Source organism: Drosophila sulfurigaster, chromosome 3 (assembly GCF_023558435.1).
Source record: "Drosophila sulfurigaster albostrigata strain 15112-1811.04 chromosome 3, ASM2355843v2, whole genome shotgun sequence".
In the NCBI taxonomy this organism is placed as follows: Eukaryota; Metazoa; Arthropoda; class Insecta; order Diptera; family Drosophilidae; genus Drosophila; species Drosophila sulfurigaster.
The window spans coordinates 44,950,467-44,974,019 of NC_084883.1; the positions used below are offsets into that span (position 1 = coordinate 44,950,467).

Sequence of the window (23,553 nt, forward strand, 5' to 3'; positions counted from 1 at the left end):
GGGCAAAGAATTCTAGCTGCTCTTATATTCGATAGTGTGGCTCTCTTCTACGCATACCTCTGTGACCCATATTAATTGGAATCTTCGTGTTTCGTAGCCATGACCTTAATGATTAATTTCTCTTTATTGCTACTCGATATTTATAAACAATGCTTAGGCAATAGTAGTATGTATGTATGTAAAATAGCAATAATGTTGATATCAGAATTATACACGGCTTACATTTATCGAGACTTAATCGTTACAAATCGCATATCACATATTGTGTTGGTTTTCTATTTACACGATAGGGATTTTTGATATAAAATTGCTCATATATATTTCGCTTACAAAGCTAGCTTATTATGGCAAGTGCCACGAAAATAAAACAAGTTTCAAATTTCAGTTAGCATTAGGCAACACAAATAGCAACTAGTATAAGTAGATATATATTATATACATGGATCGTTAGAATAGGAATCCATTAACAACTAAAGACTGACATGTGATTAAATTTAAAAATATATCTCGGACTTAGGTCGAGTAATGTGTTTTTTTTTTTTTTTCAAACTCGACTCTTCTCTAATTTAATATCTTTTAAATGGTTCCGGGTGGCTTTAAATATTCGCCAAATTGCTTAATTCCTAACTACAAGCTCTGTTCAATTAGAAAGCTATCGACATTGTAATCATCATCGTTACACATAGACTTCGCCATGCTTCGGCTCTGGCTTCTGTTTGGCCAGTGTTGAGGGCGCCGAGGTGGCTGTGGCTGTTGCTGTGGATGCTGTCTGTGCTGCCGAATCCTTGTTGTTGCCACCACGTTGCATGGGTATCGTTGCTGAGCTGGCGGTGGCATCCACCGAATCCATGGGTCCTGCCGAGCGCACAGAGGAGCGCAAGAAATTCGCATCCTGCAGATTGAGGCTAACATTGAAGCTATTGTTGCGCGATATGTTGTTAGCAGGGCCATTCAATGGCTTCACCGACAACAAGGCGGTGGTGGTGATGCCACCTCCACTGCCATTGCTCGAGCCGCTGCTATGATGATGATGATGGCCGCCATCGCCAACATCTCCGCCAACGCCCGTCAGCTCCACGATCGAGAGACTCGAGGGAGAACGTTGGATGGACAACGAGACGGGTATCGTGGTGATGACATCGTTGGGATCATAGCCACTTGCTGTTGTCGTAATTGTCGGCAGCTGAGCATTGGCTGTGAGTGGCAGAATGCTCAGGGTGCCAGTGGGCATGGTCTCGCCTCCAGGGCCACTGGTGGCCACCGTGAAGGGGAAGGAGAGTGTGGTGATGTTGCTCTCCGCGGGCAAAGCTAAAAGTAAGAGAATTCTTTAGTTAGTTGAGTTCTTGAATTAGGATTTCCAATTGTCACTTACTGGTCGCTGTGAAGCCATCCTTCAAGCGTGTGGGCATGACAGCCTGGGCGAGCGCCGCTGTTGCCGGATGCCCTGGAATCAGAGTGTTATTCGATGATGAGCTATCCATCTCTTTGATGGGTGACAGCAGCAGTGTGCCCAGCACCTGGCCGCTGTCCTGGTGCAGATTATTGGTGCCATCGTTGCCCAGTTGACCTGCTGTGCTCGTGGTGCTGTGATACGACGGATACATGCCGCCAGTGCTTTGCGTGCTCAGCTGCTGTGGAGCCATAATGACGGCACTGCTTGCTACGGGGTGCGATTCATAATTGCATTTGCTGTGTGTGCGATTTAGGTTTAGATACAACACTTACCTGTGTTAGTGCTGCCATCCTTGGTTACCTCGGGCGTGGGAATTCGCGGTCGCGTCTTGGCCACATTGATGCTCAGCCCATTAAGCTTGGAATCTGTGAGAGGTGGAAAGGCGTTTTACTTATGAGAAAAGTACTCGCAAACAACTGCGTTTTACTTATGAGAAAAGTACTCGCAAACAACTTTATCTACAGAATAACAAGACTACTACCATAGGAAAGAAAAAAATAAAGGAAAGACTAACAAAACAATATTATAACCGAATAAAATGAATTTTTTACGCAAATGCCATCTTATATAACTTGTTGACTATAAAACCAACAAGCACAAGAACAATATAAATTCAGAAACAATGCAATACAAATATTTACTTTTCCTTGCGGCCTTTTTGGAGGGTAACTTCCAATTCGTCGAATGTCTTGATAAACACAACGGACATCCGCTTTCTCAGTACATTATCAAAACATGAATGAATGAAAACATGATCATTAATAAACATTACAAAATTACCATTTTGTTAAATTTATTTTATAAAAAACACTGAGTTCCTATTGAAACTTGTAGTGATCGATACAGTTCTTATTATGAGTCTAGAGTTGTTTATGGACTTTTGCAAACTAGGTTTTAGAATATGCTCTTTCGACCAAAATAAAAAATAATACAAATTAAAACGATACTTCTATAAAAATATATTGGTCTATCTTTGTAGTGATTCAACAGCACTATAATTAAGTTTCCATTTTGTGGAAATCGACCGAGTTGATTACGTGACGAAAAGCAAAAGTGAGTTTTGAGGCTGTCTCTTTGTATTATGTTATTTGTACATATAAGCTAATGGATCGTAGTCGCTTTTGACATTTATTTAATTCCACAATACTTACTATTTATTTTCTGTTTTTTTTTTTGCATTTTGCCATACATTAGTCGAATTACTTTGCGAAAATTCCGAGTAAATATTAAATATTAACATTTTGAATGAAATAAAATAATGTTATCTATGTTATAAGATAAAATACTAGATTCTATATCGATAATGAATAGAATGAATTTTAATTCTAACTATATTTTTATAGTAGAAATGAATATGTTTGAAATGAATTTACTGCAACTGCTTTGGATTGGTGGACTCTTTTATAGAAATATCCATATAATCAAATTTGATATACCAATAAGGAGTTTATGTAATTAACTCGCCAATTCGTTACACAAATGTCAGCTTTTACATTTTGCTAAACTATAAAAGCCTCAAAACAATGATGTGGAGTAACAATTTCAATTCAGAAAAGATGCAGTTAACATCGTTTGGCTATTTCCTGGCTGTTGCCATTTTAGCTTTTGGCTTGCAGCCAGCTGAATGTGGGAGAAAACTGACTACTATGAAACCCATCAAAAAACCCACATTGAGGCCTGACTTTTGGGATTAGTCCTGACAACTTGACAACGCATCAAAAAACCGTAAAAAAAAAATTTTGTGAACCTTCGAATTTGTTTGCATATTATAAAATTAAACAAAAATTGCTTTAGTAATTCGTTGCAGTTCTAAATCACAGTTTATCTGCTCTATAAGCGTATATAATACAATTTGCCAATAAATTGTTGATTTATGTTGCTATTTCGTTGCGGAAATATGTGGATTTGTTTTTACATTTAGGAAAATGTTAATCTGTAATACGAAACAATATCAAATCAGAGAAGATGAAGTTCACATCGTTTGTTTATCTCGCAGCAGCAGTAATTTTTGCCATCGGCTTAAAACCAGCCGAGTGTCAAGAAATAATGTCTGACATAAATCCACGTTCCAGAGGATCAAATTATGAATATGATATCTAAGAATAAATAATGCAAATGTGCTAATCTTTGAACATTATGATTATGTTGTTTATATATTTAACAAGTAAGAAAGCAACAGTCGAATGCGCCCAAAAAATACTAAAATATACCAAATGTTATATATGGTATATCCATATACGATATACTGTTAACGCTGATCAAGAATATGTATACTTTGTGTGGTCGGAGATGCCTCCTTCTGTCTGTCTGTTTGAACATAAAATAAAATTACGTTTGTAATTTGATTTTTTCGTCGATGTGAGTAATTTGAGTACTTGGAAATTTATAAAAGAAAGAAAACATCATATGTGAAAGAAGTTTTTCAGGTTCTTAGAATACATCGAGAGACTTAGTAGGTTGATTAGCACTACTTCTAGAAGATATTTGCATTAATATCAACAATTATGCAAAATGTTCAGTGTAACTTATTAACAAATGCATTTGTTTCGTGTGTGCTTGATCTTATGTAATTGATAGTGGCTATAAAAACCAGCTACTTTAAAGTACAACAAAAAATTTAATTCTGAAGAGATGTGCACCTTTTTGCTTAAAACACAATCGATTGTTAAAGTGATTTCCGCAGTCGCTCTTAAGAGCCTCACACTTCGTCCTACATAAGAAAATTTCCATGACTTTCGAATTACTTAATAAACAAGTGGGAGAAGCCAGTAAATTATAGCCATAGAAATGTCAATTTAAAGCAGTTAAAGTATGTTGAATTGTAACTAACGAATTCGCAACACTAAAAAGTTATCTTACGTAACTTATTTTTGCGTTGCTGAAGGAAATTCAATGTAGAACTCAGCCTAAGCAAATATATTCACTGTCCTACGAACTGATTTTATAACTGAAGTTGTAATCTATAGTCACTATCGATCTCTACTTACTCTGCTTAATCAGTTGCCGCTGTGCACGCAGCGATTTGCGATGCACAAACTTCTCATAGAGACTCGGCTTGCTCTGTTGCTGCTGCTGCTGTTGTTGTTGCTGTGAGCCAGGCTGCTGTTGTTGCTGCTGCTGTTGCAGTTGGTGTTGTTGCTGCAGTTGCTGCTGCTGCAGTATGGACAGCGGCATGCCCGACTCGGGACTAGAGTAAACTGAGTTCAGGCGATTGCGATTGAAGGGTAAACCACCCGATGAATAAGCCGTCGACTGGCTGCGCATGGATCCCATGCGTGATAGCTGCCGCACCAGCCAATTGTTCTTGCGTCGCTCCACCATGGGCGTGTCCACGCTCTCCTGCAATGAGGGAAGAGTCAGTGATTAGTTGGGAATTCAATTTTGAATAGTTTCCACTCACATAATCCGCATAGACATCATCGCTGAGCATGCGTTTGCCGCCTCCTGGTATAATGTTGGCATACATGGCATCCTCCTTCTTCACCTTGTACTTCTCCGCGGATCCTTTGGGCTCGTCGCGTCGATAGTGCTCGGAGGCCAGCGTGTAGGGCAATTCTTTGGGCACCACGCATTCCCAGTATTGATCGCGCAGCAGCTCGGGGTGCTCCTCGTGCATCTCGTCCACAATCATGTAGGCGGCCTGTGATCGAAATTGAAATCAAAATGGAAATGGAAATTAGCGCGTGCCACAAAATCGTAAAGATCGAAAGTGGATCGATCGTTGAGTGGAGAACGTGTTTGCCATTTCTGATGACGGGGATGGCACTCGACAAACCCACAAAACACACTGCGGACATAAAAAAGCGAAAAACCTAATTACATCACAGACACGAGCGGCGATCGAACCACACACACACACACACACATACACCCTCCCCCACACACACGCGCTCCAGAAAGTGAAATTGTTCATGTCTTTTAATTGTTTCATAATGCCATAATGCAAATTAAGCGCAACCCACGACCAAACAAAATGAAAAACAATCATTTTTGCTCTATTTTATGATCTTTTCACTCATTGTCAAGTGTCACGTTTCAACGTCAGATCATAAAAAACTAAACAACTCTTCTTTTGTTTTCGTCGCCTCTCTTCATTCTGAACCGTGCCTAAAATTCTCGAGACAAAACTCTCTGCTTCCAACTTGATCATTACAAAAAGGAAAAAACCAAAAACAAAATCACAACACAGCTACAGAAAAAAAAAAAAAAAATAACAAAATACATTCAATGATAAAAAAGCTCTACAAAAGAGGTTTCAATGTTTTTTAACAGAAAACCTGTTTTCAATTTACTTTTGCCAATGTGTTGTAGTTGTTGTTGCTGCTGCCGTTGGCTTTGTAAATAATTGCAAGCAACCAGCAACAGCAAACGGCAACAGCAGCAGACCCCAAAACTCTGAGATACACAGAGACACAGACACACACATTGTACAACACATGCAAAAAACCTCCTCGCACAGCAGCAAGTTCAGAGCCCAATGCGAAAAGCTGCACAACAAAAAATAAAATAAACTGCAAAACAAACCTCAAAATCCCCCCAACAAAGCGCTGCAACTGATTGAAGTAGGTAGACTAGTCTATTCCCTACACTAAAATGGCCAGAATTTCATATAATCTAATCAGAAATGAAATGTAAGCTGAGCAGGCGATCGCTAATTCCCATCTCAGCTGTTATATGGTCAAGATCGTAAATATTTTAAGCGCAACTTTGGTTTAGTACACTGCATCCATAAAAGTATTTTTATGGAAATCAAAAGCTGCAATCATGGAATTGATTGTCAAGGTTTAAATTTAGCTTCATTTAATAGCCACTTTATTAGGTAACATTTGAGTTTTGAGTTTAATAATAAGATAAGTTGGCAGCTTCAATGTGATAAGTGGGAAGTCATCAGCCAAGAAGTGACCAATTTGTTCTAAACTTTAAAATTCACATTAAGCTTCATGTTTTAGTTAACAAACTTTGTTCAGGATAATTTTTCCTAAGGATGCAATTGAGTTGATAGCACTCTAGTAATATGTTGACACTTATCCAAGTTAACCCTACTATTTTACACTTTTTATTTCAGACTAATTCTAATTTTCTTTTCTGTACATAAAGTTATATTTCACTGTTCAGTTTACTTTTCTGCAATTGAGTTTGCAACACTCTACTGACAAGTTGGCAGCGCTTGGGCACAAGGTGACCATACTATTTTAAAATTTACATTAAGTTGGCAGCCCTTTGTCAACAAGTTGGCGGCTCTAAGAGAACTGTTAGAATGTATATCTTTTGTTTCATCTTTTCGCACTTCTAAGCTTCTTTTAAGCGCGCAATCAAAGTCGTTGTAGCCGAAACCTGTCACAATTTACCTCCACTGTCATTGAGTATTAAACGCCTGTTATATTTAGCGCGTGGCAACATTGTTTTCTTCCTTTCATCACAAGAAGTTTCGCTGAGTCACACACGTAACAACTGCGAAGAATATGTCAAGCAACCCAATTTGATATAGTGTCCAGGCCGCAAAACTAACTAACAACAAAAACATTTAAATACTTGTGTGTTATGTTAGTTGATAATAAATTTGCAACGAATGTTGACAGTATTATGACTGCCAACTAACTGCTGTTATCTATTGGCTTTTGTCTACGGAGTAATTACAGCTTTGGATATTTTAACTTGAGGCGAGGCGGGGCGGGGGTAACCCCCTAGTCATCTATTTTCGTTGTTTACTTAACGCATTTGCGAACATTTTTAATTAAAATATTTTTTGTTAATGCATATGCCAATTCACATTGAATATCAAATTGACTGAAGTTTGACATTCATTTAAAACAATTCCGGTTTCTACTTTTGGGCTTTTTCTTTTTTGCTGCCTTCCAGACTGATTAAGTGAAGCTGCTAAGATGATAATGCTAATAGCTTTTTTTTTGTTTTAATATAATCGCAATAAATTCCCTAGTTTCGATCTGCTGGCAAATTATGATGAAATTCGCACTTGTTTTAATTGATAGACCACATCTAAATTTATAATTGTATGCTGCTCTTATTATATTGAGTCACAGAAGCAGAGAGCGAGTTTGTGATTCAAAAGCGCAATTCGGAGGGTTTAATTCATCTCGGGGGCATAGCTCAGAGGTAGAGTATTCGATTGCAGTTCGACTTGTCCCTGGTTCGATTCCGGGTGCCCCCTTGGTGGTAATACTTTTTGGACTCGTTCATTGCCATATTTGAGCACAGCATGTGAGTATTTGCCAAGTATATTAACGATTGACTAACAAGTAAACTCTACTGCAATTGGTTATACTATTCTCTTGTTCGTTCAGACAAAAGAACAATTCTTAAGTTCCGGGTTAAGTTGAATAACTTTCGTAGTTCACTAAGCGATTCCCTGGAAAAAAACGTGTTATCAACTCACCTTAATGTGGCGATCAATGAGCCAGTTCAATTCGATATCGTCATCATCTTCGCCAAAGGGATTAATTAGCACCTCGGCGACTTTCAGCCAGCCCACATAGAAAACGAACTGTGAATTCAATGATAAGATCATAAGATGATCATGGGAGAGGAGAGAAAATAAAATTGTAATTAAATGGAATTAATTAAACGCAAATAGATTGCACAATCGTGAGTGATGTGAGTGCGAGCAAACTCGCTGGTAGTGAGTATTCATATGAGTTGCACATCGAATGATTTTCCATTCACTTTTTTTTTCTCTGTTTTGTAGTTTGGTCTTTTGTGATATTTGCTTTTGTGGCTGTTACTGTCTCACATCGTAGGTAGCAAAATGAAATTAACAGTTATTAATGACAGCTCCTAAACATGGTTGAAAAACACTTGTCGCTGATTTTTATCTGAGGCGAAAAAATGCCATCGTCAAAAACACAAAAGCGAAAATGCCAATTTATTATTTCGAACGTGAACGTGACTCTTTCCGAGTCGTTTACATAACGCAAAACACTTGAAATCTGCCTTCGACTCGGGGCAAAAACCGCAAAAAGCCAACCGACTGCAGTGAGTGAGGTATATCTCGGTCTCTCGATATGCCCAGATATCTTTTACTATATATATATTATGCATATCGCTATTACGCGTTTAGCGGTAGCGACCCATTGTTAACCCTCCCCTACCACCTTCCCTCTAACTCATTTGGCGTTTCAATTTCTGTTTTAGTTTCAATTTCAGTTGCGTTAATGATCCAAAAACCACAATTTTTATACCCACTACCCATAGGGTAGAAGGGTATTATAAATTTGTGCCGGCAGGAAATGTATGTAACAGGTAGAAGGAGGTATCTCCAACCCTATAAAGTATATATTATATTCTTGATCAACGTCAACAGCTGAGACGATCTAGCCATTTCTGTCTGTCTGTCTGTCCGTCTGTCCGTATAAAACACTGGATCTCAGAGACTATAAGAGATAGAACTATAATTTTTTTTGACAGCATTTTTTATGTTTGCACGCAGATCAAGTTGGTTTCAAATTGTTGCCACGCCCACTTCCGCCCTCGTAAATCAGCAAAAATCGTATAACAAGCGTAATTTCAAAGATGCGAATTTTGGTACATACAATAATAACTATAGTAACTGTGATTTCTAAAAAGTTTGTTGGGATCAGATAAAAATTGTTGAAGGTATTGCAGAAATACTTTTGTATCGGCAAAAACGCCTACTTACTAGGGCTCTTAGTTGCTTGGGCTGACAATCTGGTATATTGTGCCGTATATGGTATATTTTGAATGTGGTACTATATCGATATACCATATATTATGTTTGGTATATTTTTAGTATTTTTGGTATACTTTGAAAATAAAAGCGCAATATTTTGCTTTTACTCAAAATGTGTAGCGGGTATCTCACAGTCGAACACACTCGACTGTAGCTTTCTTACTTGTTTGTAATGTTTTTGCAAAACGGCGAGACGTGAAAATGTCTATGATTTATGACGAATAATGCGAAACGTGCAAATTATTCATATGCATATTTGCATTTTTTATTTTTATTATTATTAATATTGTTCGACTAGCTCACCTGTAATATGGTAAATAATGGAAAATACAAATCGGGATCCTCGCGTCCCTTGCTATCCAAAACATTGGGCAACATCTGACGACCCATCAGAGCGGCCACGAAATACGTATAGAGAACGAGGGTAACCACCTGAAAAAGTAATTCAAAGAAATTTAATAAAAGCGCCAGAAACAAAAACAAACAACAACTGAAAGAGTGATTCATGCAACGGGTCGATTAACTGCTAGCAAATTATGATGAAATTCGGACTTGATTTAAGTGATAGACCATTGAGAAAAAAGTGTCTGCTTATCAGCTAAATACATAATTGTGCTACACAGCTGTGCAGCAGAGAAGAAAGAAGCAGAGAGCAAATGTGTGATTCAAAAGCACAATTCGGAGGCTTTAATTCATCTCGGGGGCATAGCTCAGAGGTAGAGTATTCGATTGCAGATCGACTTGTCCTGGTTCGATTCCGGGTGCCCCCTAAGTTATATATGTTATTTTGCGACATTTCCTCTACAAAGCCTCCACAAAGGGTTTTATAACTCTATAACTCGACTCTAGTGAACAAATTGAAAGTAGTAGTAGAGCGATATACCAAGTAAAGCATTCGCAATATCTTAATATTTTTTGGAAGCAGCTTTTGCTGCTGTTGAATTCGTATATCTGAATTTATTATTATTTTGAGTCACACAATTATGGCAGGGGAGAAAGAAGCAGAGAGGCAGTTTGTGACTAAAAATCGCAATTCGTCGTGATGAATTCATCTCGGGGGGCATAGCTCAGCGGTAGAGCATTCGAGTGCAGATCGACTGGTCCCTGGTTCGATTCCGGGTGCCCCCTAGGTTATATTTTTTTCCATACTTGAACTCACCTGAGTGTAGACCAATGGCACACAGACCGTGTCATAGCCAATAAGACCGCCCAAGCGACGTCGGATGTCCGATAGCTCAACTAGAATCGTTTGCACAATATGATCGGAGGCAATGAGGCCATCCTTGCGGGCACGATTGATAATGTTGGTGGCCCAGACGAGCGGCATCCAATACTTGGACATGGGACTCTTCTGGTTCATGGCTTCAAAGATTTTCATCTCGGACTCGTGCATCAAACCCGCATCCACGAGATGCTGTGTGGTGGGGAAGCGACGCTTGACACGCAGCGAAATTCGTTGCAGGGTGATGACATAAGCCAGGACCATGTAACGCATTATGTTACGCCTCATTAGGCGACCCGTTTCGTTCTGTATGAGAGAGACAGAGATGAATTAGTGGAACGTTGCAATCAAAGTGGAACAACTTACATTAACACCACCTGTGGAGTTGGGAATGGCGGCGCTGATAAACAGGGCCAACGTGTCGGGCCAGGGCAAAAGACGATATTGCTCCCACCAACGTTTGACCACGAGATTCACATAGAAGCCCAGCACAAAGGACATGGGTATGCTCTCCATTTGTAGGCCAAAATAAGTTCTTACTTTAAGAAATAGACTGCAAAGCAAATAGTTCATATATCTATCATATAGTATAGTCTAGTTAATACTTACGATTGCTGACTGGGAGTCAGCGCAAATCTGTAGACGACATTAATGGTTAAATATAAACACAGATAGGCGACTAATTCACGCCAAACTAATTTGTAAACGCTGCCGCGCCATCTGCGAAACGAAACATAAACAGAAAATAGAGATGCACGATTAAGAGATTATTAAATATAATTTATAGCTTGGGGACTTGTAATTTCCCAGCTGACAGATAGACAACAGGTATCTATTTCCTTAAATCAAATCAGTCGCATATCGCTTATTCAAATTCTTTTCAAAATATTTCAAAGTTTAATGGGTCGCTAGTTCTGCGACTTTATTTGTTTATTCTTTTTTTTCGTGACAGCTCCAATGTATTTGGTGGGGTTTTTCGTTTGTTTTTGCTTTTGTGTGATATGATACTAGCTCAACATCTAATGATCTGTATAACCTCCAAGCTGCGTGTTTTGATTGAGAGAATGAAACAGGAATTGCGGCTTATTGGGGTCTTTGTCTCATCTCTCATCCAAGGTCTTTATGTTAATAATATTTGGGTTGCACGATGCGTGATTAGTATTGTATAATATGGGGTATTATCATTATTATTAATAATAATATCATATGTTCTATGCCAACCTGAGTTCCTAATGAATTTAAGTGGCTTTTAAGCATACCTCAACTAAAGTACTACACGTGAAGTTAATTAAAGTGTAGTCATATTTTTTCGTTTTGTTCTAAAGAAAATTTATAATTCTACGATCAGCATTGTATATATTTTTTTTATGTAACTTTTAAGCTGAAAAACAGGTTAATAATACACAAAATGTACAAAAGTATAAAAGTGAAATCGTTAAACGTCCGACAGTGAATAATTAAAAATTAAAATTTCTCTGTTTACAGTCAGCTAAAAATATAACAGAAAAAAATGGTTACTCGGAACTAGTTGAATCCGAATTCGATTCCCCATTTAAGTAGTAAACAAAAAATTTGTTGAAAATGTAATTTATAGAAATTTTTAATGAGCTTTTGTTGATGGATTTATTAGATAACTCCCTATTGCAAAATGTAATTATCAGATTTTGTACGCGTTGCAAATATTGTTTAAGCACAATGTTTACACAAATGGTAGTAATAAAATAAGATCGAAACAACTGTGAAGTAAATTGTTTACATTTTGTCGATTTGTTTACTAAGTATATAGGTAGAATAGTATAGTTATACTATTTATAGATCGCAGATTTCTTTTTGTCTTTTACTCGCTACTCGCTGTAGTTGAAAACAAACGAGAGTTGACCGCTCGCTGTTTGGTTACGAGTGACTGCACTTTAGAAACAATTAATGCGAGCTTAAAAAAATGTAACTAGTAGAAAACAAAACAACAAACTACTGGCAATGGGCACTTGACTGGGATAGTCGCTGGCTACTGGAAACTAAAAAATATCTGAGTGTGTGTGTGTGTGTGTGTGCACTGTGGACTGTAACTGTGTATTGTAGCCAGAGTTGTACTCATATGTGATGTTAATTACTCGGACAAACACTCATGACTAATGCGAAAATTGCCCAGACAGACGTTGGCGTTTCTATGCAGATCTTTTCTACTTTATACATAAGTATACTATATACTCACTTCCAGAGGATTTTCCAGAAGCAGCCAAAGCTGCTGCCATTTGGCACTTCGCCAGCATATGAGACGGTCATTGTTGTTGTTGTTGTTGTCTACTATACTTTAGTTAGATTTTACTAGTTGCTGTAGTTGTTTTATGTAGTTCAGTTTGTTTTCATTTTGTTTTTTGGCGAGGCTAAGTTGGGCGTCATTCATTGAGCGCGAATTTAGTTCGGCTTCGCGACATTGACAGCGCGGCATCGAAGTCGACGTCGTCGTCGCCGCATTGACGACAGCGCTCTCTGCTCCCCTCTCTCTTTCTCTCCCTCCCCCGTTGCAGTCACTCGTAGTAGTTGTTGTTGTAGTTCTGCTAACGCAGGTGAATTCGTCGACTTCTCCTTCTCCTTCTTCTTCTGAAATGAACAATAAGTGAGAGCGCGACGATCGCGACACACGTTCAGATAACTGTAAAATTATTCACCAACACAAGTGCAACTCATGCAAATACACTGCAAACAACAATCGACAGCAACAAAGTACAACAACAACTCTGCGACATCAGAAAAAAAATAGCTAAACTTAAATTCCAACACGTTTCCCAAGTGTTCGTTGGCGTTGGATTTTATTTTATTGTTATTGTTGTTCTTGTTGTTGTAAATTGTTGTTATTGCTTTTGCTGTTGTTTTTGTTTTTGTCTTTCATTTGAATTATTTTTACATGCGATTTAATTTAATGCACTTTTGGTGAAATTTATGTAAGTTGTTTTTCCTTTTTGTAACAATTTAATTTATTAGCAATCACTTTATATTTATTACAGAATTTATCTTTCGTTGTTTAAGCAATTGTAAACAATTATTATAATTGTCTGCTATATAAATAGAGTTAGCAAATGTTTTAAAATTTTTAGCCATTTTCGTTTTGTACACTTTTCTATATTTTATTTTGTTTTATTATATTTTTTTTGTTTTGCTTATTCATTCTTATGTTTTGTTTTCCAATTTATAAAATTAAATTACGAGATTATCTAAATATTATTTCAGTTTTTCTTTCTTTATATTCAATTTGGTTATTTATTTATTTTTATTTTGTTTGCTATTTTACTTTATTCACTATCAATTTTATTTTGTAGAAATATATATTAAATTATTTAAATGATATTTTAAGGCTTTCATATCTTTCTTTTGCTTTATTAATTTTTAAGTTTTATTTTTCAGTTTATATTATCGAATTTACAAAAATTGTATTTGGCTACTTTTTGTATTTTATTTTATTATATTGATTTTCATATATTTCTATTGTGTTTTATTTTTTGGATTATTCATTATTATATAAATTTTTATATATTTTATTTTTTTGGCTTATTCATTTTGAAGTTTTTTGTTTCGGCAATGTTGTAATTCGACCGCAAAATCGAATTACTTTTTGATGCTGGGGATTTTTTGTTTGTTGTTCACTTGTAGCCCTTGAGGGTCTTTTTGTTTTTATCTGCGCACTTTAAGATCAACCAGGATTTCCCCAACAACACAAAAGCACAACCGCACACACACACACACCGAGGTAATCACTGTAGACTGGCTTTAATATGGGACACACGTGTTTGTTGTTGTATTCTCTTTAAGTGTTTACGGCGAAAAAACCTTGAGATTGCCAAAAATTGCTTGTTGCTTTTATTTCTTACTATATTTATGTTATTTTTTTTGCCAAGTCAGCATTGTTGCCGTTTCGCATGGCTTTTTGCTTGATTGAAGATATTTTAGTTTGATTAATTGAGCGAATTCGCTTGGGATGGAATGATTGAATGGTTTATTTATTTTTTTCTTCTTTTCGTTTTATTTTTTCGCTGATATCTTTAGAATATCTGTCTGGGGTGGGATGCAAAACCAGTTGCCCTACAGTTACGACTATATCCACACTCGAGTCGAGTCCCAAGTATTTGCATAAAATATTTATAAACTGTCGATCGGACCAAGTATTCTGTATATATGGGGAGTAAAGATTGCTGAGAAACAGGTTCCCTACATGCGAAGAGGGCGCTAAATTTTCACTTAAGCGCGTTAATTTCGTTTATAAACAACAAACGTTGACAGAATCGCAACAACGACTTCGACTTCGACTACGATATACTAAATGTTAAATCGGTGGAAAAATGTATGCGAGAAGATTTGAATAACTCGTACTAACTAACCGGTTAGTTGGCTCTCCATCCATGCCCATGATGATGCCCATGAATTGCATCTTGAATGGCTTTTTCTAAGTACCCTCTCTCGCATAGTCACGCTGTAGGTTAATTGCACTTCTCCGGACTTCGGGAGTGTTTTAATCATTAGCTTAAGCTCCAAGCCACCCGCTTATTCCGACAGCATTTTGCCCCCTTGACACACTTCCATAGAATTATTATAATAATAAGCAATATTTGCTGGTAGTTGAGCCAAGATCGGAGAATACATTTTTTACGACTTTATTTTTAGGGGCCAAGCACGTGCCGAGTACACAATTCACAACTAAGAGATTAGTTTGCCAGCAGTTTTACAGCTTATCTGTTTGCGTAGAAATAAAACAAAAAGTGTAACCAATGATGACCCCACGATGCGGCCAAAAGATAACCCAAGCCAAGAACTGTCCCAAGAAGATATGTTAGATATAAACACACACACGTATCTAAGACAGCATCGCAATCTTGTGACAGATCAACAATACTCGTAGGTTGAGATAAAAATACCAAGCGCACTGAAATTGCAATTGTATATACGTAGTATATATAAAGGAAATTGCGTATACGACTTGTCGCCCCCATCAACATCATCATCAAGTGAAGATATATTGGTCATGGTCTTCAGCGTTGACAACGTTGTTTGTTGTTCATTTTTATACAAATCCATTACGCGCTTTTCACTTTCTTTGACGCAAGCGCTTTTAACATGTTGACAATTCGTTTATTCAATGAGTCAATTTCAATTTAACCTATATTTGATATTAAATATTATGATGCATTGCACAAGAATTTAGCATTGAATTAAAGAGGATATTTAGTTGACAATGCTTTCGATATTTAGCAAGTTATGGCTGATGAATATTTCATGTTAATTGTCTAGCAAATATTAAGAGGTATTTCCTAATCGAGCATTCTTGCCATGTCTTCGGGGCTTCTTCTTCTTTTTCCCCCCACTCGAATCGACGAAGCAAACCTGCACACTTGCACTTTTCTTAAGCCCGTTCTGGGCTTCAAATTGAGCTTCGGACAGTGGGAGTTTTCAACTTCATTAGCACACAATAAAAAAGATTGTAGATACTTGTTTATGATAGTCGTTGTTGTTTGTTTGCATTGTTTGTTACTCGTATTTTCCATAACATCGTTAATGCTATTTAAACGCATTTTTTTCGAGGTATTAATTTGCCTTAATTATTGAAAATTAACGTGATCATTATATTATTGAAATCTAAACATGTAAATAGTCGATTAATTTGTGGTTGCTTATTTTTTTTATATAATATTTTATAATTAATTGCTTAATTGGGAACTATTTTGAAATATTTTCTTGTTACAAAGATTTGAATTTGATATGATAAATGATGCTAATCAGACGAGTGAATAAAATCGTAATTAATGATTGCCAAATGCATTTTGTTTATTGTTTTGTAATTTGTTTTAATGATTTCCATTTATAAAATTTCATGTATTATTTACGTGCACTTTTCCGCAAATTTATGGATTATTTTTATTGTTTACTCGATCGATTGTGTAATTGCGTAATTGATTGCTTTATCTCGAGTCTCTCTCTGATGTCACTTGTCGAGAACTCATTTAACATTTTTCAATTGAAAAATTGCAACCAAATTTGGAGAAGTTGCACATTTCTCAGTGTGTGTGTGTGTGTGTGTGCCAAGCGACACCTAAGAGACGAAGAGCTAAACAGACGAGAGCTGTAGACACGCGCTAACAGATACAGATGCAGATACACGTACATAGATACAAGCTGAAGCTCAAACTGAAACTCGCACTCACCAAGCCAATAGATACACGTATCTATCCGATGCGTGTATCTGATGAACTGACTTTAAGCGAGATCTTCTTTGCAGTTAAATTTGATGTTTGTATTTCTGAATTCAGTTTAGTCACTAAATGCACTTGTGTTTCACATTATTTATAAACATTTGTTGCATGATGTACATAACACACTTGTGCTTAGACATTTTATTTGTTGATTATACACGTCTGTGTCTTGTTGTTGTATTTTTCGGAGCTGGGTTGATTGTTCCGCACGATCAACGCGGTGGCGAGTGAACAACGAGAGTTTTTTTTTTTTGTTGTTGTAGTTTTTGGAGCTGCCAAAGCGGCGTTAGGTTTAGCTTTGTAACATACCGACGGGGCACCCGACGGGTTTATCGCTGCCTCAGCTCGTTCCGATGCCGATGCCGATGGCGATGGCGATATCAATTCCGATTCCGATGCCGTTGCCGTTGCTTTTGCCGGACACAACCAGACAGCACGCTAAACTCAACTAAACTGCGCTCCAAGACTGAGCGCCGTCTGCTCTTAACTCACATTTTTTCAGCGTCGAAACTCGGTAAAAAAAAGCAAAAGACAACAAAAAACTGTGTTGGCAACAGGTAGAGGCAAAGGTAGAGGCAGCATAGTGGCTGTCAGCTCTCATAGCTTGCAGTGTGCGTGTACAGAGAGCAATAGTTACCAAGAGAGAGAGAGAGAGAGCGTAATTGTCGAATGTGCTTTATGCTTTTGGCTTGGGGCTTCTGGCTTGGACATCAGCTGATTTGTAAGTCAGAGATCGGCCGAGAGAGAGAGAACGTTTCAACTTGGTCAGCAGACAAAGGCCAAGTTTCAAAAAGAGCGCGAGAGTGGAAAGCAGACAAAGAGAGAGAGAGCGATAGAGAGATAAATGCATTGAGCGAGGGAGCGCTGGAGAAGCCAAAGCGTGGCAAAGTTGCGCTTTAAGCCAGGGCTGCAGAGTGTGATAAATGTCCGATGAACTATACTTTAGATGACGCAGCTAAATTGGAACTTATTTTATATTTTATTGTATTCTTTTCCGCTTATTGTAAATGAATAAGTTGAACAATTTTTCCTATTAAAATTTGTTTAAAATTTTTTAAAAACTTCTCTTTTTCTGTCGTTGTTAAAAATGTCATTTTAATTAAAAATAGAAATAAATACTCAGCAAACTATTTTAGTGAAATTTTTATAATTATAGAAATACAATTTAATTTTAACAGTTTTACGTTTGTTTCAGATTAATTGTTTCGCATTATTTATTCTTATCCAAACACTGCATTTCAATTAACTAAAATTTTATATATTACTTGCTTATGCTTCATACAAAGTAAATTTCAAAAAAATGTTACTAATTATTAAAACAAATTTCTTATTTCTTATTCATTTTATTTTAGATATTAATTAGTTTGTCCGGAGAGTGATAATATTTAATAGTATAGCAAATAGTTTTAAAAATGTATAAATAAAATGTATGCTCTTCATGGTATACTTATAATGTCATTGCAAATATTATGATAAGTATATAAATATGTATCTACATGCCGTAGTATGTGGCTTTGTCGTTATAAAACTTGGCAGCACTGTTCATTGCGTCTGTGCACTAAAATGTTGCATACTTTCAGGCTGTGACTTTTTTGTATGGAAATGATGCCGCTTGAAATTGATATTGAATTTAAATTGATACATTTCATGGACACTTGTAAGGAATAACATACCTTAAGCAATGTTTGTACAAATAATCCTTAGATTATTATCTCTTTTTGGTAGTTCAAACGAAATAATAAGCCCAAAATGCTCATAAATAAGTACTTTAATAATGTTTAGCTAAGCTGCATTAGCTCACTCGTTACACCTTTCGCTTATACTAAAACTATGCATATAAAAACAAACTGTTAATCCTAAGCCTCAGCTAATCCGCTGTTCGATGGCTCTAAGCCTGAACGTTGGCTGCTTCTGGCTGTCGCGTCTTGTACCTGAGTCCATGTTCCATGTACGTAAATGGAGGATTCGGCTGAGTCATGCAGAAGTAGAGACCCTTGGCATTCGGTGGATAGATGAGACCAATATTCAAAGTGTTCTCAAAACTGCAATCGCCCTGCCTGAACTTGGCCCAATTCTCGCATTTGGTGGCCGGAATCATGACGCCCTCGATGAGCGCCTCCATGAACAAGACAAATGGATACATGTGACTGCAGATCTTGGTCTCGCAGCCCGGCTGAAGTTTCTTGCGCGGAAAATAGCCAATGCCATTGGGATAGATGTCCACATGACCCAACGGCACTCGCACGCCAAACACATCGCCCTCGCCGTGCAACACAACCACACGACTTGCAACACCTTGACGCACCAAGATGTCGGTGGTGTGACACATTGTGGCCGGATCGATGGCAATCAATTGTCCCACTTGACGCTTATTACTCTTGGCATAGAGATCAGCACCCAAAGCAGCAATATTCGCACCCACCGAATGTCCTGCGAGTGTGATATCCTCCGCAGAAATTCCGGCATCTGTGAGAGCGCTGAGCAGCTTGTAGATGGAATAGCCATGAACGGAGAGATGATGCCGCACCGTGTAATACAATTGTGCCACATTGGTGGCAAAGTCCACAACAATCACATTGAGATCTCGTCGAGTTGTCTGCAACAGCATCAAATGCTCCTGCACACTGAAATAACTGTCTGCGGTGTGAAAGGCATTCACATAAATTAAAGTTCTTCTCTCTGGGTTGATGTCAAAGTCACGAATTTCCGGTATGGATTTGATGGGCAGTTGAATGCTTTGATTGGTGATCGTCATCACATGCAGACGCGCATCGCTGGGATTGATGCCATCGAACAAGGCCATGACGCCCTCATCAACAGGTGCATCGCCTGCAAATCGATTGATTACCATTAAAGAGTAAGGAATTAGTTCCAGAGATGCTTCGACTTACAGAAAGCATGCCAGCCGCGATTTAGTTGCTCTGAAAGCAGTTCCAGATTGTGCTTCTGTATGCGATTGATGCTGGCTGAGGCAGAGTTTCCTATGATCAGCCCAAGGAACAGTACAGAGCCTATAACAAATGCCAATCGCTGACTAATTCTTTGAACTTCTCTCATGGCTGGACAGGTCTGGACTTGGCCAGCTCTGCGCACTTGCAGCGTCTTTTATAGCCACGTTAAGACTGAGCTTGAGCTTCGCTTATCTTCTAGCTTATCGCTCAGTTAAGTTCAGTTTGGTTTTTGGGGTAGTTGCTTTATTCGGCATTTTGCACGTTCGACTCAATTGGAGTCGAATCTTGGAATTGAAAAAGTGTCTGGCTTACGTCTCGCCCCGCAATTGTCACATAGATAAGCGCTTTCTGTCGCTTAAGATAACACTCGTTGGGCTATCTATCTACAAGTCGATTGATTATCGTGTCGAATCGTGCCTCAACAAGCAAACGCTTGGCTTGCGCTACTTGTAGGCACATCATTTGGCTATCAAATGTGAAATACACTATGAAAATCCGGCTGTCTGTCTGTCTGTTAACTTCTTGACAAACTACAGTCTTGGTTTTCAAGATATTTAGTTCATTCATTGAAAAGCTGCCGTTCATTTTTTGACAAGCTTAGTCTTTAAGATATCTAGTTGAAACATGTTGTAGAAAAGACCTTTATAGACAGCACATATATTGAAGCTGACAAGATTGGATGAATTTGTCATATAGTTGACATAACAATGATAAGAATGAAGCTTCAGTTTTACTAATATATAATTTGTGATTTCTTTCAAGGTATTTAAGAAGCCTGCTGCAAGTGTCTTTAAGCCAATCTGTGACAGATCGTAGAAGATCATAACATATATCATATCATAGATCACATACATATATCAAGTAACTTCTGGTTCATGTAGGAAAAAGTTAGATATTTCTTCAAGAAGAAAATGTTGCAAGTATGAGTATTTGATTATCTCTTCTCCTAAATTTGTTATAAACTTGAATTTAGTTTCAACTTTGCTATGCCATGCTCTCAAATGATTTGGTAGACATATGGTGATTATATTATTATCTACTTTATGAATGAAGCCAAGACTAACGATAAGTAAAAGCTACTACTTCTTGTTCTATGTCTCTATCTCTCACTCTCTCCCTCTATCTCTCAATGTTTCTTCGAGACTCAATCATCTTCATTCATATGTAAGTTACCACAAGAGTTGATTCATAAGAGTATTCAATATCCGACTTGCCTTTGCCTAGCTTCACTCTCATTTCTTTTTCATTGAAGTTTTCGAACACTTAAGTTTGTGGAGTTGATAGCATAGTTATCGATATATTTCATTGTGAATTCATTTTGTATCCATATCATTTTAATTTTTGTTTTTAATTGTGTGCGAGAAGACAACTAGGTGCTCAACATACAATTATAATAAATTTGACTATATGATTTAATCATTTAAATATGCGATAAATATGACTAATGCCCGTCGTGGTGCAAAGCCATTCAAGATTTACGCTAGTTTCTGAGGTAGCGATGGTTGTTTAGCATACTAACTAGAATTTCTAGAAGTACTTTGCAAGATTTTAACAAATTTCAACTGCAATAACAGTTTTATAGTTAACAATTGATAAATGATTGTAAATCGTTGATGTTTTCTTTAAGAATAAAACTTAAGTTTTTAAAATTTATTTGTAACGAACCCAAAAGAAATACTTTAAATAATAAATAATGTGTCTGAGAAATGGACTAAAAATAAACATTGGTGGAGACAAAGAATACTTTGCTTGTTCTTTCTGCTGTTGCTGACTTAAATTAGAACTTTAGGCCAGCTTGGACATCGGCCATAATGTTGGCCGACTTCTGCAGCTGCTCCACCTCGGTGTCGGTGAGAATCTGCTTGACAACGGAGGTGACGCCATTGGCGTTGATCACACAGGGCAGCGACAAGAAGACATCCTTGTCAATGCCATGTTCACCCTGAATAAAAGAGAGAGAGAGAGAGAGGAATGTAATTAGTATAAGGAAAATACTGAAATAAGCTCGTAACATACCAAGACGGAGGTGGAGATGGCGGCAATGCTGCTGGTGTTGCGCAAAATGGCCGAGGCCAAGGAGGCAGTGGAGAGACCAATGGCCCAGGAGGTGTAACCCTTTAGCTTGATGACCTCGTAAGCAGAGTCAACGACTTGCTTGTGCAATTCATTCCACTTCTCTGGATCCTCACCGGTGCCCAAAGTCGGGTTCAATTCACGCAAGCGAACGCCAGCGATGTTGACGCCAGACCAAACTGGAACCGAGCTGTCACCGTGCTCGCCAATAATCCAGCCGTGGCAGGAGGTGGGTGCCACGCCCAGACGCTGCGACATGAGGAAACGGAAGCGGGAGGAGTCCAAGTTGGTGCCGCTGCCAATGACACGGTTCTTGGGCAGACCCGATAACTTCCAGGCCACATAGGTCATGATATCGACGGGGTTGGAAACCATCAGCAAGATGGTGTCAGGGCTGTACTGTAGAGGGGGAAATAAAGACAACATTAGTAGTGTATAAAGAAGGGAAAGAGCACCACCTACTTCGACCAGCTTGGGGATGATGTTCTTGAGGATGTCAGTGTTGCGCTGCACCAGCGACAGACGAGATTCGCCCTCCTTTTGACGCACTCCGGCGGTGACAATGCACAGACGCGAGTTGGCCGAAATGGCAAAATCGGTGCTGGCGGTGATCTGTGGGTTCTTGAGGAAGTTCGAGCCATGCTGCAGATCCATGAGCTCACCCTGCAGCTTGTCGGCGCAGACATCGATGAGGCAGACCTCCTTGGAGACGCCCTGGGCGAGAATGCTGAAGGCGCTGGCCATGCCCACCATGCCGATGCCCACAACGGTGACCTTGTGTCCCGAGCTGGGCAACACTTCAGCCACTTGGGCCAACAGACTGTCCTTGACGGCGGCCATTGCTAAGTAAACAAGAGAGAAAGAGAGAATGATTATTTAGCATGGAAATGAATTATGATTATAACTTAAGTAAGTAAGGTTAATGTCTAGGCTAAGCACAGGGATCACAGAATTCCCTGGCCACAAAATTCCTTGGCCACAAAATTCCCTGGTGACAGAATTCCCTGACAAGGTAAATAAATTTAGTTGTTTGGTGTTTGGTGATTTCTTCAATCACAAGCGAATGAATTGCGGGAATTTATTATTGGTGATATCGCAAATCATTTGGGATTTCAGTGTGATTCCATTTGTGTTTGTCACATGCCCAAGTTCTCTATTTTTTTGTATAGTATCCAAATTAGCGAGAATTGGTTAATGCCAAGCGAAAGTAAAAGTGGAATATAAAAATCAGCGGCACTCACACGCGCATTCATTCATCAATCATTCACAGAGACAGTGACAGTGACAGAGACGGAAACGGAGATGGAGACGGAGACAGACCTATGTGTCGGCGTTGTTTAACCTTCATGAAGGTCATATCTATCGCAGACACGCAACAGCAGCCGGAGCAATAGCTGATGGTAGTGAAACCTCTACGCAACATTTTTGCCGAAAACCGCCACAAACAAATTATTATTAATAATTTCTATTTTGCTCGTGGCTGTCCGCTTTATATGCGATCGACTCTAGGATGAATTGCAGGGGGGAGGAAGAAGCGGGGGGCGGAAAACCATCGTCACATGCCACACACACACGAATTCAATTTGGCATTCGAGCTAATAAAACCTCATTAACCCCCGTCGTAATGGGTGTTGTGTTTTATCAGAAAGACCTTCTAAGAAATTTCGCAGAAGTACTCGACACTTGATATGATATGACAACCTCATCATGATGTTCAACTAATCATCATTCGAATCGGAAATAAAGTTTACCTTATCAATCGATAAGTCATTCCATTAATTACCGCACTGAACAATCGATTGCTAATCCAACGCTCACTTAATTACGATACCAGAAATGAATAATATTTGCGTTATTTCTGTATTTTTAAACTTCATGACGTATGTAGTGAGTACACTCCTCCATAATCG

General features: G+C 38.2%; 3 protein-coding genes and 3 non-coding genes across 8 annotated transcripts; 3 read left to right on the forward strand and 3 right to left on the reverse strand.

The window, feature by feature from the left end:
• Nucleotides 1-105: 105 nt before the first annotated feature.
• On the reverse strand, nt 106-17,089 carry LOC133845761 (bestrophin homolog 1). 3 transcript variants are annotated; one of them, XM_062280321.1, is made up of 12 exons: nt 16,929-17,089; nt 12,593-12,981; nt 10,990-11,100; nt 10,747-10,933; nt 10,318-10,686; nt 9,462-9,590; nt 7,848-7,955; nt 4,854-5,093; nt 4,441-4,792; nt 1,726-1,818; nt 1,373-1,660; nt 106-1,308 (listed from the first exon to the last, which is right to left on the reverse strand). In XM_062280321.1, exons 2-12 carry the CDS (start codon nt 12,661-12,663, stop codon nt 677-679), a joined length of 2,580 nt encoding a protein of 859 aa, XP_062136305.1. In that variant the 5' UTR covers nt 12,664-12,981; nt 16,929-17,089; the 3' UTR covers nt 106-676. The 3 variants fall into 3 exon arrangements, with proteins under 3 accessions (XP_062136305.1, XP_062136306.1, XP_062136307.1); XM_062280322.1 differs by having other exon boundaries at nt 12,593-12,978; nt 16,929-17,081; XM_062280323.1 differs by lacking the exon at nt 16,929-17,089 and adding an exon at nt 16,572-16,869.
• On the forward strand, nt 7,551-7,622 carry Trnac-gca (transfer RNA cysteine (anticodon GCA)). The gene has a single exon. It is a non-coding gene; the product is annotated as a tRNA-Cys (tRNA).
• Nucleotides 9,858-9,928, forward strand: Trnac-gca (transfer RNA cysteine (anticodon GCA)). Its single transcript has one exon. It is a non-coding gene; the product is annotated as a tRNA-Cys (tRNA).
• Trnac-gca (transfer RNA cysteine (anticodon GCA)) lies at nt 10,215-10,286 on the forward strand. The gene has a single exon. It is a non-coding gene; the product is annotated as a tRNA-Cys (tRNA).
• A 1,261-nt stretch (nt 17,090-18,350) lies between the features above and the next one.
• On the reverse strand, nt 18,351-20,030 carry LOC133842346 (phospholipase A1 member A). Its single transcript, XM_062275399.1, has 2 exons — nt 19,511-20,030; nt 18,351-19,448 (listed from the first exon to the last, which is right to left on the reverse strand). Exons 1-2 carry the CDS (start codon nt 19,674-19,676, stop codon nt 18,508-18,510), a joined length of 1,107 nt encoding a protein of 368 aa, XP_062131383.1. The 5' UTR covers nt 19,677-20,030; the 3' UTR covers nt 18,351-18,507.
• Nucleotides 20,031-21,186: 1,156 nt separating this feature from the next.
• LOC133842347 (L-lactate dehydrogenase) lies at nt 21,187-22,485 on the reverse strand. The gene is made up of 3 exons (XM_062275400.1): nt 22,106-22,485; nt 21,587-22,042; nt 21,187-21,512 (listed from the first exon to the last, which is right to left on the reverse strand). The coding sequence occupies exons 1-3, from the start codon at nt 22,481-22,483 to the stop codon at nt 21,348-21,350; spliced, it is 999 nt and encodes a 332-aa protein (XP_062131384.1). The 5' UTR covers nt 22,484-22,485; the 3' UTR covers nt 21,187-21,347.
• Between the last annotated feature and the right edge of the window lie 1,068 nt (nt 22,486-23,553).

Bases quoted from the DNA above. Each gene is read 5' to 3' on its own strand.
- LOC133845761 (XM_062280321.1), bottom strand. From the start codon at position 12,663: ATGACCGTCTCATATGCTGGCGAAGTGCCAAATGGCAGCAGCTTTGGC. The intron at 11,101-12,592 runs GTGAGTATATAG...TTCGTTTCGCAG, and splicing joins TTCTGGAAAATCCTCTGGAA to ATGGCGCGGCAGCGTTTACA. The intron at 5,094-7,847 runs GTGAGTTGATAA...TTTCGATCACAG, and splicing joins TCATTGATCGCCACATTAAG to GCCGCCTACATGATTGTGGA.
- LOC133842346 (XM_062275399.1), bottom strand. From the start codon at position 19,676: ATGAGAGAAGTTCAAAGAATTAGTCAGCGATTGGCATTTGTTATAGGC. The intron at 19,449-19,510 runs GTAAGTCGAAGC...ATCGATTTGCAG, and splicing joins TCGCGGCTGGCATGCTTTCT to GCGATGCACCTGTTGATGAG.
- LOC133842347 (XM_062275400.1), bottom strand. From the start codon at position 22,483: ATGGCCGCCGTCAAGGACAGTCTGTTGGCCCAAGTGGCTGAAGTGTTG. The intron at 22,043-22,105 runs GTAGGTGGTGCT...CCCCCTCTACAG, and splicing joins TCATCCCCAAGCTGGTCGAA to TACAGCCCTGACACCATCTT. The intron at 21,513-21,586 runs GTATGTTACGAG...TCTTTTATTCAG, and splicing joins CCATCTCCACCTCCGTCTTG to GGTGAACATGGCATTGACAA.